The 18,117-nt window shown below is 44.2% G+C and overlaps 1 protein-coding gene across 1 annotated transcript in view; it reads left to right on the top strand.

Moving 5' to 3' along the window:
- The window catches only part of MGAT4D (MGAT4 family member D), a 707,335-nt gene extending 691,187 nt beyond the window's left edge, over positions 1-16,148 (top strand). The window contains exon 15 of the mRNA XM_078676855.1: positions 15,343-16,148. Within this exon, the coding sequence (XP_078532981.1) occupies positions 15,343-15,366 (24 nt within the window). The 3' untranslated portion in view covers positions 15,367-16,148. The remainder of the gene's footprint in view (positions 1-15,342) is intronic.
- The last annotated feature ends 1,969 nt before the right edge of the window (positions 16,149-18,117 follow it).

Below are 18,117 nucleotides of genomic sequence, written 5' to 3'. Positions count from 1 at the left end.
ACCATGAAAGAATTACAACTATAATATTTCATAAATGAGAGGATAAAACGGCGAAAAAATACATACTGATCATAGAACAATCTCATCTCCCCAAAAATTGCCTTTAAAACCGTTCCATTAATTATAAAACTAGTGCTGATCTTTGTATGTGCAAATATACAAGTAAAGTAAGTAAGTAAAAAAAATGTATTGCACAATTATTTAAAATCATTGCAATATGCACATCCAGAGAATGAAATTTTTAATAGAAAAGAAGAATTCAAGTCTGATAAAAAAGACAATAAAAGTGATGGGTTGGGTAAAGGGAAGGGAAAGCAGAAAAGCCAAGGGACTGGCACATAGGGAGGCTAAAATTCAAACTTGCTCGGATAATTGAATCGAGGAGTTAATTTCTGTGATGAATTTTACAAAGCGAGTCGCCAATTGTGGCGAGTCTCCCCTCATACAGGCCTCGAGCGCTTCTTGACAAGTCCTGATGCCTAGAAAAAGCCAAATTGGTCTCAGCCAAAATATTCTTTGCGCCCGGAGGTAATGGCAAATGCACAGAATGTGGATTAGACTTTCCTCTCCCTGATTGCAGAAGCGACACTGAGAGGAGGCTTCTTTCATGTATCCTTGGCCAAACTTGTATGCCTTCAACGGAATTAAGCCGAAGCGAAATCTCATTAATTGATGTTTGATATACGGCTTCATTGCTGATGCGAGATAAGATGGTAATGTTTTCGGGACATATAGTTTGGCAGCCCAGGGACCGTGATAAAGTTGGAGAACCTGTTGCATGTCCGATTGATTTGATAGAGTTTTGGCCTGCTTGGTTAAAAGCTTTGCTTTCGTTTCATCGGGCAAGGGAGAGGACCATATGTTCCCCGCTTCAAGAGAATTGAGGCAGAATGTCAGATACTTATTCCATGATGTAGTTGGATTGCTAATCAGGAGCCATATGCAGCTCTTCAGCGAGTGGGAGTTAGCTTGTTTCGCTTTCAGACAGTATGAGACGTAAAAGTAAAGTCCACATTTGTAAAGCGCACAATCACCCGTAAGGGTCTCTAGGCGCTGGGGGCCGTCGGGAAGATTAAGCGAGCTATTGCCCAGAGTCACATGGTGCTGGGCTAACCTGCCGCCGGAGCCGGGGATCGAACCGTGGTCCCCAGATTCCAGCGTCAATCGCCCTGGCCGCGGCGCCACACCTCTACCCTGAGACGTATCTTGCTCCCATAATCCAGCGCATAGAGGATAAGAAAAATTCTTTCCGGATTTGGGCATGAGAAGTCGAATTTGGCAATGGGAAGACCCGGCGATAGCATGATGATTGTGCTCTATCTAGGCAGTTGTTCATTTTGTCTTTGAAGATTATTGCGCCAAAGGAGATTGTGGGCAGGAATTTTGCATTGATTAATTTGATCAAAGGGGCAAAATCTTGGGAATTCAGAGCACTCTTCGTTCTCATGAAGGCCCCCTCTAAACTGCGAGCCACTGCCTGCATCTCTGTTGTATGCACCGAGCATCTCCCTTTATGGTCAATCCAGACAAGTCATATAAGGCACCAGTTATGGATAAGTGCAGTTGTGCCTTCTAAGCATAGGTCAGTCATTTCTTCAATACCATAGCCTCTAAGACCAAGCCTAATAATTACATGACAGTGCTGATTTGTGTTTGTGCAAGTATACAATGTAGATTAACCATCAGTCGGTCCATGCGGTTCAACATTGGCCAGTCTGTGCAAATACACAAGTCATATTAAGCACCAGTTACAGAACATTGCAGTCGAGTCTTCTAAATATGGGTCAACAACTTCTTCAATACCATAGCATATAAGACCAAGCTTAATATTTGCATAACAGTTCAGATCTGTGCTGGTGCAAGTGTACAATTTAGATTAAGCATCGGTCAGCCTGTGTAATTCAGCATTGGCCAGTCTGTGCAATTCAACCCAGGGGGCCAGGTCCCTTTGTTGGTATCCGGCCCTCCACCCAGTGGCTCCAGTTACATTGGTGAGAACTTGGGCTGGACTAACTCAGTTAGGGACCAGAGACAAAAATCTCTCAAATTTACTGATTAACACTGGGTCCTCCAGGCTTTGGTTTTCAATTATCGCTTCCCTTCACGTTTGAATGCCTCTCCCATGGAAGCATCTCTTTAATGAACAAAGCTCATGCATTTTTGGACAGATGCAGACCAAATGGTCAAGGTCCTCCTTTTTTGACTTGCACAGCATACATTCTGTGGGGCCAGTTAACTCTTTATAGTTATTGATCACAATCCATGTGTGCGATCAAGAGCTGAACTTAACTTTGTCTTTGTCAGAAATGGGTGTCTCTAGTTGGCAGTGGTATACACCCTGTCCAAGTAGGGACCCTTACTTCTAATCAGGATGAGTAAAGTACACACCTACGTTTGCCTTTGTTCACCCTCTGGTAGCTTGGCACAGAGCAGTCAGCTTAAACTACAGAGACAATGTGTAAAGCATTTGTATATAGCCCCCAGTAACACAGTGAAAACACCACAAATGGACACCACAACAGTTTAGAAAAATAAAGTATCTTTATCTAAACCAAACAAGACCAAAACGGCAAAAATTCAACATACAGATATGAAACTATGGGGCATATGTAGGTAATCTCCATTTTGCGATTCTGAAATAGCAATTTTTTAAGGAATCGCTAATTGAGAATCGCAAAATGGAATGTAGGTAATAATTCGCAATTATTTTGCGATTACCTAATATTCCTTAATTGCGATTAGCAAATTGCGAATCGCCATTAAGGAATGAGTGTCCCATTGATTCCTATGGGCCAAGAGGCCCATAGGAATGAAGGGGGATACATTCTCAAATTGCGATTTTCTATGAGAAAATCGCAATTTGAGAATCGCAATTCCAAGGGTGCCAGGGTGTCCAAAGGACACCTGTTGCACCCCTGGAATGTGCCTGTAAGTACATGTGGTGCTTAGACATGCCCTAACGGCATGTCTGTGCGCCACATGGCACTTTTCAGGAAAATGCATTTTTAAAGGAAATCGCAAAATACCCTCTACTTGGAGTAGGTGGTATTTTGCGATTCCTTAAGCCTGAATCGCATTTTTTCGTTGACTCCTACATAGCATTTAAGGAATCGCAAAATTTCGATTCCTTAAATGCTTGAGCAAAATAAGGAATCGAAATTTTTGCGATTCCTTATTTTGCTAATATGCACCTACATATCAAAACGCCATTTGCGATTCGCAAACGCCGAAATTCACCGAATTTCGGCGTTTGCGAATCGCAAACGGCTACCTACATATGCCCCTATGACTTTTAAAAGGTAAAAACAGTTCTGTCCAAAGGACACTATAGTTGCCTCACTTTCAGCACAAAGTACCTGGGATGCGTCAAAATCACAAGCAAAAACAGCCAGAGGGAAGGTGATGCATCGCTTCCTTGCTCAAGGGGAAGTGATGCATCAGTTCCTTACTGCCAAACAGGGGAGGTAATGCTTTGGTTCCTTACTGGAGAGGAGGTGATGTGTTGGTTTCTTACTGTGCGGGGAGGTGATAATTCAGTTTCTTTCTGCAGTCCCTGTGTTGTAGATTTGGCACTGAGGTGCGATGCTTGGAAAATCTGAATGCACTGGAGGCGATGCAGCAATGGCAAACCAGATGCAGCATCGATTGATTCAGCCGCTGACCAGCGGTGCGTCAATTCTTTTTTTTCCCCCGGACTTTTATATAGCGCGAACTTGACCCAAAGTTATCGGGTATCAGAGCGGTTTACATGAGCACCAGTTGCTTACACAATGACACGTTCATTTTCGTTAGGCACAGGGAGAACAAGTGATTTGCCCAGAATAACAGGATGTTGAGCGTCATTGCCTAGATCAAACACGGTTCCCCAGATTGGAGATTGACCACCCTAGTCTTCAAGCTACATCCTCTCCAGAGATTCTTCTTGCCACCAAGCAGGGCCTGCATCAGAGTCGGTGTGGTGGGCTTCGGCATCAGAGATCAGTGCACAGGATTTAGCGTTTGGCAGTTTCTCGGGCTACCGGCAGGCACTGCATTGATTTTTAGTCACATGGGGCTATGCTTCAGAAAATTCAGCCACAAGGAGGTCAAAGCATTGATTTCCTTCAAAACTTTAGTTTTTGGCAACTTCCTATATCATCGAAGGCCTCCAGAGGCTCGAAACTGGAAAAGGTACCCCCTGACAGGTCAGAACTCCCAGCAGGGGAGTTCCAGGTAGCTGTGAGTGAAGTATTTGTGGCCCGAGACTTCAGAATAGGAGGCAAACACACACAAGCACACTCAAGAATCTTCTCAAGCAGGTCTTAAAACAAAGTGCAGTCTTTCTCCTCTCCTAAGCAGAAGCAGCAACTTGCAGGCCAGCCCAACAAAGCAACACACAGCGAAGGGGCAGTACTCCTCCTCACAACTCTCCAGCTATTCTTCCTTGGCAGAGGTTCCTCTTGACTCCAGAAGTAACCTAAAGTACTGGGGTTTTAGGTCTAATATTTATATCCCATTTTCTCTTTGTAGTCTTTATTACAAGGCTCTCTGAGCTCAGTAAAAATTAGTTATGTCCTCCCTGGTCTAGCGTCACTGCAGGAGGTGGAGACAGCAGCCATGGCTATTGCAGGGCGTTACACCGGCCGGTGACGTCCGGCAGAGGGGGGCAGGGTGGGGGGTTGTAAAATGCGGGCTAAAGACGATGTCGGGTAAGTACCGGAAAAAAAACAAACGAATTTCGTTGCGCGCGCTGCTTCACATTTGGCGATGCAGCGCGGGTATCGAAATTAGTTTTTTTTTTCCGGTACTTACCTGACATCATCCATATCCCGCATTTTACAACCCCCCACCCTGCCCCTCCTCTGCTTGACGTCACCACCCGGTGTAACGCCCTGCATGAGCAGTGGCTGGGAGACAGCATTGTGCAGAGCAGACACAGCCTAATGAGGTGATACTGAAAACTCCTCCCACCACTCTTAATGCAGAAAGGTCTATTCAGCCTGGCTATGAGTCACCCAGGAAAGGCAGGACCCACCTCAAATCCCCCCCCCGTGTCTGTCTAGAGTGATAGCACATCCCCAGCTCCCATCAATCCAAAACAAGACGGTGAATACACAAACAGGCAGAGGCAAACAGGATGGTTGAACAAGAAAATGCTTACCACCTAAGTGGCATTTTCAAACACATAATTTAAAAACCACCTTTACTAAAAGGTGTGTTATCAAATTCAGAGTTCAAAGAGCCTAAACTTTAAAGCTCTTTCTGTTCTCAACTGAAAGTTATACATGTTAAAATGTTACAGGGCAGCTCCATTGATAGCCAATGGGAGAGATAGTCCTTGCAATAGTGAAAAACGATATGCAGGACATGTAAAACACCAGAGTACATGTCCTACCTTTAAAATATACTACACCCTGCCCATGGGGTACCTTGGGCCTTTCTTAGGGGTGTCTTACATGCAGGAAAATAGAAGATTAGGGCCTGACAAATGGGAGCACTTGCCAGGTGACATGGCCCAGAGTCCTAAAGCCAACAAAAACAGGTTAGAAAAATAGGAAACAAAAAGCAAAAAGTTTGGAGATATAAACCTGCAAAAAGGGCCAAGTCTAACAATCTTCATAACTTTATTTAAATGTAACTACCTTGTTAGTTGCCCTTTTGAAGACTCCATATGATACACTCAATCCCTATAGCTTAGTAAGGTGCAGCTGTTTACTGGAAGGGTTCAGGTATTTGTAGTATCCTGACTGCTGATCACTTTGCAAAGCCGACCATAATGCAATGTTAAGGTTGGTGTCTTGTGCACGCCGTATCTTGAACCGCAAAACACACAAGATGATGGACGGAATGTTGCACAATGGCAAAAAACATTCACCCCCAGTCACAGATCTGGGTTTAATCCATCGTTATTTTGCTCACCAAGCCACTCCAGTTCAGACCTGGCCATATGCAAATCAGTCTTGACCCTGTGCCTCATGGGAACAGTCCAGACCGAACTGCCAAGCCATGTCTTCCCTGGACTGGAATCAAGCATCCTAGAACCGGTTTCTGGCTGTCAGCCGTCTTCAGCCTGGATAGCTTGACTCGAGTGGGGTAGTGAGCATGGGATCTACGTCTGGGCATACCCTTCCCACGTAGGGTGAACAGCAAAACACACAAGATGATAGATGGAATGTTGCACAATGGCAAAACATTCACCCCCAGTCACAGATCTGGGTTTAATCCATCGTTATTTTGCTCACCAAGCCACCCCAGTTCAGACATGGCCATATGCAAATCAGTCTTGACCCTGTGCCTCCTGGGAACAGTGCTGACCGAACTGCCAACCCATGTCTTCCCTGGACCGGAATCAAGCATCCTAGGACTGGTTTCTGGCTATAAGCCGTCTTCAGCCAGGATAGCTTAACTCCAGTGGCGTAGTGAGCACGGGACCCACGTCTGGGCATACCCTATCACACATAGGGTGAACAGCAAAACACACAAGATGATGGACGGAATGTTGCACAATGGCAAAACATTCACCCCCAGTCACAGATCTGGGTTTAATCCATCGTTATGTTGCTCACCAAGCCACCCCAGTTCAGACATGGCCATATGCAAATTAGTCTTGACCCTGTGCCTCATGGGAACAGTCCAGACCGAACTGCCAAGCCATGTCTTCCCTGGACTGGAATCAAGCATCCTAGGACCGGTTTCTGGCTATCAGAAGCTATCATTCACGGACTGGCGCCAGAAGGAACGTTGTCCCAGTGGCAATGTTACTTTTAAAGAGTTCCGCTTTTGTGCAGACCGTACAGGAGGTTTGGTCAGGCAGGCGGTTTGTGGTAGCCTCGCTTCTCCCCACTGTCTGCTTGCGGGCCGCTTGTACCAACCAATGGGGTCCGTGTACCGACTCCGCCTCGGTTATGCGCTGCTAGGGCGATTCTCACCGGTGTTTAGTGATAGTCAAGCTTTAGGCCACAGCGTTGTACTGGTGTCTGAGTATGAAGATGTTAACCTTCGTGATTTCAAGGCGGTGCAGTTGATGCCAAGTTCCCCAGGGGTGACTTTCCGCTCAAGTTCTGTGCGAATGCAGTGCCCCCACCGCGCTCCCCCTCTGTGTCCTGCAGGTGCCACAGCAGGGTTGATAGGGACCCCTGGTCAATGTCCGTTTAGTAGTGGCAGGCTTGCTTCTTCGTCGTCTCACTGTAACATCTTCACCAGATCTTCCTGCTCATGCTCTGCACATCATGTACCACGAGTGTGGCTGCCTTCGTTCCCTCCTCAGTGCACAACTTGGCACCCCCACTGGCGTTATTTCCTACACGTTGCTTGCGCAGTAGCCTACCTCAGCCGTGGGCCGCTCCATCCTCTTCTTCACGTTTGCGGTGCCTGTCTCACCAGCGCCCCGCCAGCCCACCGCACCTCAGCCGCGTAATTTTCGTGTTCAGTGAGTCACTCCCGGGGGATCCTGGTTCATCAGGATTTGCACCAGTGAGCTATGCTGGGATGTCTGGTGAACTCTTAGTTCCTTGGCTCAGGATGGGGTCTCCGCTCCTGGTGCAGTCTCGGTGGGTGGGGCAGTTCAGGACCGTGACAAACGTGGCGCCTCTACAGCCAGGCCTCCCACAGCACTGGTATTAAGGTACAGTTCGTGCTCCACCGCCCCCTCCATCGCCGCCCCGTCTGTGGCACAGGGACCTCTCGGTGGATGATTCCGCACTCTACGTCCCCCAGTGATCGGGCATCCAGGGGGTGGGGCAGCTCGATTCTGCTTCTCCACACACGGCGGTGCTCCCGCCTGTTGAGCACTGCTTGAGGCCGGTCTGGAGGGGAGTCTTCTACCACCTTGGGAGCATTCAGATGTGGGCGGCCATCTTGTAGCCCCGAATGCCCGCGCGGTGGCTCACCAGTGTCAATGCAGCACTCTCCTTACCCCCGGCCAGCGTGGCCTGCCTCTCTGCCCACAGTGGTGCTCCCGCTGTTGAACTCTGCCCAGGTCCAGTCTGGAGGGGAGTCTGCCACCGCCGTGGAAGCGCTCAGCTGCGCGTGCCCATCTTATAGCTTGAAATTCCTTCACGCGGGCTCCCCATTGTAAGTGCCGTACTTTGTCCTCTCCCATCAACGCGGTCACAATGGGTCTAATTACCCAATACAGGTCTCACCAAGTGCAGGAAATCATCCGCTGCCAGGTCACAATCAGTGGTAACGTGGATGGCAAGTTTGCAGGATAATAAGCCGGATTAACAGGGGATGATGGTCTAAGCGTTAGGGATTCCCGTCCGCCATGCTGGCTGGCTAGCCACGCCCCCGGACCTTAGTGCACTTCTTAGGCATGTCTTTGAAGTGTTCTCCACTTCAACGGCACAACTAGTTAGAAGAACTGGACCTCTGGCACAACCACTTCAGTACACTTCTGGACCTGTGAAGACTGCCAGGAAGAAGAACTATTGTGCTGCTGAAAAGGTCTGCCACTCTGCTGGACTGCTGTTTTGCTGAACTCCTGCTTTGCTGTGCTGACCTGCAGCCTGATGCCCTCCTACCTGGGTGAGGAGACTGGACCTACCTCACATAAATGCAGAGTGACTCCAAGGGCTAGCTGGCTGGCCTCCTGAACTGAAGTCTCAGGGACATAAAAGATCTCTATCCAACCTGCTTCTGCATCTCAGAGTCTGCCATCTGTGAGCCTTCCTTCCAAGTGGTGCCACCCCAGTCCTGGGCTCTTGGTGTAAAGTGCTTCTGTACCTAAACTAACATATTCTCTGCCGAGTGACACATCCCTGAGCAGAATCAACACTCTCCTCAGCTGAGTAGCGCTTCTTCAAGCTGAAGCGATGTATCGCCGCTGTTGTGTGGATTGGACCCATTACAAAAGAGTTGCATTGCCGCTACATACCACATCTGAGACTAACACATTGCCTTTGGAGCCACCATTACACAACGCTTTACCCAGTGCAAGCTCCTTGCATCTCTCTTCAACGGTAACCTCGACGACGAATCTCCTCATCCCAGCTCCACTGCTCATCAGAACTGACGCATCTTCTTCATTGTGCCTCACATCCTCGACACCAACCTTAGCATTGCAAGCCCTGTTGATAGGATTCTCCATGCCGATGCAAAAGGACATAACACCGCATCCTCAATGCACCTCGGAATCGATGCATTGCCTCTGCTGCACTGCGCATCTGACATGGATCCACTCAAATGCTCCACATCCAGGATTAAGGTGCTCTTGTTCAGTGGCTTTCTAACTGAGTCCATTGCAGTCAACCTGAACTGTTGACTTTGCCTCGGTCCGAAGCGACCAGATATCACAAATCACACTTTTTGCTTGTAAGCACTATTGTATAGTTTATTATTTAAAACATTCATATCTCAAGTTCTTTTTATTATGGTTATATTTATTAAATTAAGATATATTTTTCTAACCTGGTGTGGAATCTTTTTGTGTTGTGTTTTCACTGTTTTACTGTTTGAAGTGTTGCACACATGCTTTACACATTGCCTCTAAAGTTAAGCCTGTATGCTCTGTGCCAAGCTACCAGAGGGTGAGCACAGGTTAACTTAGGGTGTATTGTGCCTTACCTTGACTAGGATTGTGGTTACTATTTGACCAGGGCTCATACCCCAGTCAGCCAGGAATGCAATTTCTAACAATTTCTAACAACCACATACTCAATCAAGCATTTATAGTATTAAGATAAATACATTGAAAGTAACATAATAATAGGAACCCCAGGCCAGTGAACATCAGCTGGGAGGTTGGGAAGGTTTCACTCGACAGAGTAAATAACAACACGTATGTAATAACTGTTGTTTCCCAGAATACAGCTAGCAATCCTCAAATATACCAATAAGTTGACTGGGTGTTGTTGTTTGTTTGGAATCTAGGTGATTCTATAATATGTCTGGAAAAACCTCTCCCCTTCTTAAATAAAGTTTATGAAGCTAAGTTCCAGTCAGCTCTGTATACGACAGAGTGCAATCTAATTTGTGAAGTAAATCCTTCATAGAATTTTTTTAAGGAAAATGTTAAAAAAAATCGACTCTTTCTGAGTAAGACCTTTTTATTTCAAGCACTCCCTCTGGAGTTAGGGATCTTAGACCGCAATTGATAGCATATGTTGCAATAACCAAATAGGGCTGTTGCAATAACCAAATGGGGCTATCGCATTCCACACATGGTCACCCATTATTAAGTGGTACTGTTAAGCAGAAAATGACATTGAAGACAGCTTCAGATTTCTGTCTGGTAATGCGAAACTCTAGTTTTACATCTACAGATTTATCTTCTTGGAAGAATGTTAGGCAGATGAAGCAGGCACATAAGTTAGCTCTTACTAAGAACAGTTTTACAGCACAGGTAGCCCACTGCTCAAAAAGAAGTTGATTATACTCTGTGTGCTATTCTGTTGTATTAAACAATTAGCAGAATCTGCAAATTTTACATCATCATGAAATGATAAGGTAAGAAGGGGAGGTTTTTACTTGATCAGGAACCCTGGTAATTAAGTGGGGTTAGTTGGTGAAGATCATATTGCTCTCTTATGTAATAATGGCTAAAAATTTGGAAAGTTCTATCTGTCCAAACTGGCAGCGCTGATGTAGAATGTTCTGATTCATGTTCATCAAAAACATGAGAACTGTTAAGCAAGACCTGAATGTTGTATTTGGGCCTTCCACAGTGACTGATTACTATACTAGCACTAGCACTATAGCACGGGTACTATGAGTACCCGTGCAATAGAGCGTTTACATTTTTAGATGTTTTTATGCAAATGGATTTCCCTCTCTCTCCCACTGTCTCCCTCTGTCTGTCTCTTCTAACTGTCTTCCTCTCTCTTTGTCTCCCTCTGTCTCCCTCTCTGTCTGTGTCTGTCTGTCTCCTCTGTCTGTCTCCCTCTCTGTCTGTCTCCCTCTATCTGTCTCCATCCCTCTGTCTCCCTCTGTCTGTCTCCCTCTGTCTGTCTCCCTCTGTTTCCCTCTGTCTGTCTCCCTCTCTTTGTCTCTCTCTCCCTCCCTCTCTTTCCCCCTTACTCCCTCCCTCTGCCTCCCTCTCTCTCTGTCTCCCTCTGTGTCCCTCTCTGTCTCCTCTCCCTCCCTCTGCTTCCCTCTGTCTCCCTCCCTCTGCCCCCCTCTCTGTCTCCTTCTGTCTCCCTCTCTCTATGTCTCCCTCCCTCTCTCACCCTCTGTCTCCCTCCCTCTCTCTCCCTCTCCGTCTCTCTGCCTCTCTCTATCTATGTCTCTGCCTCTATCTGCCTGCCCCTGTCGCTGTCGCTGTCTCTGTTTCTGTCTGTCCCTGTCTCTGTCTGTCTCTATCTCTGTCTGTCTCTGTCTCTATCTCTGTCTGTCTCTGCCTGTCTCTGTCTGTCTCTGCCTCTATCTATCTCTTCCTCTATCTGTCCCTGCCTCTATCTCTGTCTCTGTCTCTCAGTCCCTCTCTCTGTCTCTCTCTCTGTCTCTGTCTCTATCACTGTCTGTCTCCGTCTGTCTCTACCTCTATCTGTCTCTACCTCTATCTGTCTCTGCCTCTGTCAATCTGTCCCTGTCTCTGCCTCTATCTAGCTCTGTCTGCCCCTGTCTCTGTCTCTGCCTCTATCTGTCAGGCTGTTCCTGTCTCTGTCTATCTTTGTCTCTATCTCTATCTGTCTCTGTCTGTTTCTGTCTTTATCTGTCTCAGTGCCTTGGGCAGTGCACACGTACTGTCTCTACACGTCCCCGTCACCAGCCCAGAGACAGCCCCCCCACTTCCCCCTCTCCCTGTGTAATGTAATGTAATGTTTCGTTTTCTCTCTGAATTTGCTGCTTCCCGGGGCTTGTATCACACCACTGGGCCTGGGGTCACACCTGTCGCTGGCTTTAATTCTGACTCTCACCCCGAGCTGTCAGATCAAAGCCGCCCTTTGGCGCCAGTCACCCGTCCGTGTAGGTATGCATGCATCAATTATATATAGCGCCATCCTGGCGGCGAGCATTTGGGCACTGTGCTGTGAGAGTGGAGACCAGGCCTGAGCTCCCTGGCCTTGGCTCAACCCTCTGACTACAGGCTGGCCAGAAACATCACATCACAGGGTCTTAACGCACACCTCACACGGATCTCACTCCTTACTGCCCTCTGTCACCTTCAGTCACCCCACCAGGCGCTCACTCCCTGCTGCCCTCTGTCTCCTCACCCGGCTCTCACTCCCTGCTGCCCTCTGTCACCCTCGACCATCTCACCCAGATCTCACTCCCTGCTGCCCTCCCTCACCTCACCCGGCTATCACACCCTGCTGTCCTTTGTCGCCCTCTGTCACCTCACCCCGCGTGTGTGTCAGACCAGGCTGAGACAGCTTCCCACACACAAAGCAGCACCCGAGTACTTCACAGGTCTTCATGAAGACCATTTAGATGTTAATGAGGCTTTGTTGTATTTCACCTCTTCTTAGTGCCCCTGCATCTCCATTCTATCGCTGGAATCGCCCGGCCCCCATAGAGCAGAGTCTCCCGGAGTCCGCGCTGCTGCAACCAGCGGTGTTTGCTGAAACTCTTAATAAAATTGTTTTTAAAACACAGGTACGGTGTCTGCAAGGTCCGCAGGCTGCCAAGGAAGGCTTGCTGGGCCGGTGGCGGCCCGCGGACCGTACTATGAGTACCCGTGCTATAGAGCGTTTACATTTTTAGATGTTTTTATGCAAAAGGATTTGTTATGATAACATTACATTACTACTTACTACTTTTGAGTGTATCACTGTTGATCCAGCAGAAGCATTAATATAGGTTTAATTGTATTTCTTACTTCTGCTACTTACTCATTTATCCCTTTAACTGTACTGTGTCCTCTACAGTTAGACGTATCACATCAGTACCTTTACCACAGAGGGAAATGGCCCTCTGATGGATCTCTCTCTGCCGATTGGAGAGGTGGGAATGAGGGTGTCCAAAGTACAACTTTGGCAACCAACTGAGGACCATTAATTGGTGACTAACTCACAAGTTCGAGATCAGTTACAAATACACCACTCCTAGCACCCTGCTATAAAAATAAAGTGGGAATGGGAAAACCCAACCTCTTAAAGAAGTTGCGTTTAACCAGATTCATACACGCTAGGTCCTCTGCTACAGCAACACAGAATAAAAGAAGCCGAACTTGATACTCCCAAAACTTTGCTGATTTTTCCTACCACGCATTTAAAATTGAAATGAAAAATAACAATGAAAAGAAAGAACATCAGGACACAACAATAGTATCAGTTTGGTTATTGTATTAATGATATGAAATGAATACAGATAAGCAGTCTCTTGAACATTTCAGTCAAGAATATCACAGCATATAGTACAAGACTACACATTTAGTCACAGATTCCAATCCAAAGAGGATGGTTCATAAAAGTCATCAGATATAAGGTTGCAGATTCCTACCATCATTAAAGGCAGAAGGATGGGTTGTTTCTCTAACAGCATCCAAAGGTTCTAAAGTAAAAGAGAGGTAAAAGGAATTACATTAAAGTCCACTCAGGGTGAGTACATAAGCATGGGCAAAAAGGGGAAAAAACTGCTTAAGGAACCGGTATCAGTAAAATGCAGTCCAAAATGAGGGATCAAATGATGGTTTATAAAATCACTGGAAAGGCGTTCAGTCCCCTCGCATGGGAAAATATAGCGTCTGCTCGCAAAGAAAAGAAAAAGCATGGTGTAGAGTACGCCTTCCACAGAAAGTAAAATAATGGTGATGACCCTCCCTTGGGGTTTCTTCTTTTATAGTCTTTATGATGTTTAATTGATGTAGCATCACTTCACTAGTCAGTCCATTTCATGATTAGCTTACGTATGAAATGACTAAATACATTTTGGTTATTCCTGCATACTTTCCCATGGTGATCATAAGAAAGAACAGGCTTTTCGGGCCTCACAGGTTTGCCAACGGGTAAAAATATACAATTTAACAGTCTCTATCATCCGGGTTATAGTTCACTTTCCCACTAGTCTATTTCACAGTGAACTGTAAAAGAATGTCCTTTAACCCGTTGACCGCGGCGCAAATTCCGCAGAGGTGCAGGCATTCTAATCAGTGGGCTGGGTTCGGACGGCCCCTGGACGTCCTCCACACACGCCCACCATCAAGTGGGATGGCCGCAGCACCAAAGGGGTTAAACATAAGACGATACGTGTAAAGAACAAATAAGGCAACATTTGCAGAAATGCCAAAGGACCACTGTACTTGGTTAAGGGAAGAATACAGCTTATGAAAGACGACGTTTCAAAGGACTTAAAAGTTCAAAGGGCAGTTTTAAATGTTTACACTCAATTAGAATCAAATACAATGCATTGCATCATAATTTCATAATAAGAGAAAAATAATACTCCTTCACCAACGTATTATTACACAAAATTGATTAATGTTAACTATAGGCTACTTCCACAATTTTTCAACATCCATGCATGTAGATATTTCTTAAAAGTATTTTGCTAAAATCATTTCTTGTTTTCTATGATCATTATGGTCTCTACTATTGTATTTGTAAATTTCGGCTTTGTAGCTATTTTTATCACATAATTGCACCATATTCTACTCATGATGCATTTCAATGAGAAGCAATAGAAATGCTAAGCCACATTATTAAAATCATTAGTTTCTTCAGTAAATGAATAATAAAACATCATTTTCATAAGTAATCTTGTTATGGAAACCTATTTATAAGCATTACAATCGATTAGCAATGAATTTCTCTTTTTCTTACACTTTGAAGCACGCTTTTATTGTGCTGTTAATTTACTTGCCCCAACTGCTCTGCCATTTTATTTTAATTTATTTATTTATTTATTTATTTTTGAGATTTATACAGCGCGTACAATTGCCCGTAGGCGTCTCGGCGCTAGAAACTTTGAATGTATTCCCGAGGTTAGGCCGGTAACTATTCTTGATCAAACAGCCTGGTCTTTATCTTTCTGCGGAAATGCATCAGGGATGGGCTGTCTTTGATGGAAGCTGGCAGGGAATTCCATAATCTGGGAGCTGCCACAAGGAAGCGTCTATCGCCCCAGTTAACTGTTTTTGTTCGTGGTATTTGTAGGCTTTTAAGGTTGTTCGTGCGTGCACTTTTAGTTTCCTGTGTAAAATCGGTGGATGTGTTGTGTAATGCATTTTTTAATATTTCGCGTCCATCACTGTTATGAGTTAATTTACATTCCTAAGATGTAATTACCATAATTAATAAGAATTTAAATTGATGTTGAATTACAATTGTACTACATTGCCACGATAAGTTTAAAATATGGGACGCTTTTGGTTTCTATGGAATTACGTCAGCCACAGAAGAATTTTGTGTTTATCAATGTGAAAAGAATACCCATGTCTATGTGACGGTAAAGTTAATTCGTCTTTTCTTTTCTTGTTCTTTGCAGATATTTATCAAAGTTAAAACCTGAAAGGAACCTGATGAGTTTGAGATAGTTGTATGCGCTGGGACTTCTTTGGAGATCCTGCCATCTAACGGGCATTTGGTGGAACTGCTGAAAAGCATCGACACTTTGAACTCATCTTTTTAATGGGAACGGGAGGGAAGGAGAAAAGCAATGCCTTAATAATATTTCTGTATATTTGGAAAGATTGAAAGAACTTGAATATTTAATTATTTATTTATAAAATATTGAAGTAAGACACGGGTGACCTCGACGGGAAGCTGGACTTGTGGCCATTCAACAGTCAGCGTGTACACGCGCTTCAACGTCTCTTCAGGGGGGTAGTAAGTGCTATATGAATGCAATCATAGTACAATCCATTACAGTACTAGATTTTCAGACCATGGAGTACAGTAAGCCAGAATGTTCTGTTTGTTGAACTACAGACTGCTTTTGGACATGCCCCCTAATTGCGCACTTGTAGATACAGACAGGAAGAAAAGTGAAAGGGCTTATCTACAAAAGCTTGCCTCTGCTGTTTGAGCTTTCCTAAAAAGGTATGCCTTCTATGCTTTCAGAGAACCAATGATTATGCAAGCTATCCCAATATAAATGAAGTGGCCTTTTCTTGCCTTCTTTGGGCGGATTTTGTACGATCGTTTGATAGCACCACTTAAAAAGGCATATTTTTAAAGGATTAATAGCACACACGTTTAAAAAATGTGTATTTCAGAAACCGGTTTTAGAAATTCTTTTCTGTTGCGAAACGTATTGCGTTTTAAACAATAAAGTTAGTTTTACGACAAAAAGGTCTTACATTTATTTGAAGGTTCCCATAAATTTAGAGATTCAAAATGCAGATGAATATGGTGTGTGTCTCACGATGTAGATATGTGTGTTCCGGTTGAGAGTAAAGTGGTTGAAAAACTGTAAAATAAGTGTAAATATTGTGGTTTGATTTTTGCTTACAAAACTGTAAAAGCATAAAAACTGAATGGCTATCTGCTAAATCATTAGACACCATATATGGTGACCATACGGTATACATACTACTTTCCAAGCTGTAAAGCCTGCGTAGTTCCATGGGACCTAATGTCAGTTCCTCAGTTCGGGACAACACAGCAGGTGCTGCACCTTTGATGTTTTCTGTGATTTGCCTCTATAAGTTTGCAAAGAATAAACAGTTGACAGAAGGGGCGGCTCCTCCATAATGGCGGAGGAGGGTCGCTCCACTGCCAGCACAGAATAAATAATACGATAATAACACGTTGTTGTTGTCGTTTTATTTATCTTTGTCGGAGTAAATCACGTCGGAAAGGAGGGGCAGGAGGAGTACTGTGCACTTGTGTGTTTGGCCAGCTGCCTCATGCCGGCCAAACACACAGGCGCATTATGTTTCTCCAACACGGCTGTATTGAACAGTCTAGTTGGACAAACCTCGCGTGTATTTAACAAGGACCCCCTGAAGGTGCGGATACCATAGTTCCAAGGCCAGGGAATAAAGGTTTATGACAAAAAACAACCTAGGCAACTATACTAAAACAATGTAATAGACATATGGACAAATGGCTACAAAATATTAAGAAAATATATGTTTTATTATAAGTTCCATAAGGACACAACATGTAACATGGTTAAAAAGAAAACAGTGAACATGTATAAAATTATATATCACATAAAGTCAATTAGAGAATTCATACATTTGTAACAATTATTCTAAACATATATTGAACAAATTAAAAGACTAAAAGTGGCAAATTAGGGTCTCTACGCGCGTTTCGGCGAACCAGCGCCTTCTTCTGGAGTAGCCACACAAATTCTAAAAAAGAGATACATGTAAAAAAGTGCATTAATTGTACATCCTTAAAGATACAGAAAATCATATAACATCCTATATCTTAACATCGTAGCCAGTTTGTCACATCATTAGTTCATGATTATCTACATATCCTTTTCTTTTCATTTCCTTGCACTTATCTAGAAAATCATTATGAGGGTGAATAATTGGATAAGATATCATACTTCATGTGAGTCTATTGCTTAATTTTGAATCTTTTTGAAGGAACAGAGTGATAATTGCCCAAGAGTAAATTTCCAAAATTTGATATTATAGTCGTGTAAAGGCTTCTTTGCAAAATTTATTATTTTGATACTGAGGGACACATATTTTAATTATATGCATCTTTTCTAGCTTAATATTTCTAGATTTGGAATAGATATCGTATAGGTATACGGTACTCACAAGTAAAGTAGGACGTTTGCAAAACAACTCGTCAGACGTATAATTGATGTCCAAATAATAGGTTCAAGGTAAACAGAGTATTCTGAATTCTTAAAAAGAAAGAAAGAAAGGGTTTCGGAAAAAATGGTAGTCCTCTTAATTAACCTATTCATTCTCAACTGCCTAAAGTATATTGATGCCGGTGGGTAACTATTTTTGGATTACCTTATTTGATATATCTTGTCGTGGTATATCCCGCCAACCGGATGTAAATCTTGGATAAATCTAATTCAGTTTTGAATTTCTCCGAATTCTGTTTATGCAAAAATGAAGAGAGACATCATAATCCTATTCGGTTATTTTATTTATTCCAACCAATTAATTACGTCGTGTGCCCACTTTATTCTGTAAATATCTAAAAGGAGGCATTTTATCATCAGTTTAAGGTTTATTCATCAGATTGTTTGGCATAATTTGTTTATTGCAGAAAAAAAAGGTTAGTTCCTGTCTCCCCTTCTTTGTCTATTTTTAAATTGCTATCCATTCTAGATAATACG

This window comes from Lissotriton helveticus, chromosome 2_1, assembly GCF_964261635.1.
Source record: "Lissotriton helveticus chromosome 2_1, aLisHel1.1, whole genome shotgun sequence".
Lineage (NCBI taxonomy): Eukaryota > Metazoa > Chordata > Amphibia > Caudata > Salamandridae > Lissotriton > Lissotriton helveticus.
This window is presented reverse-complemented; position numbering and strand designations above follow the sequence as displayed.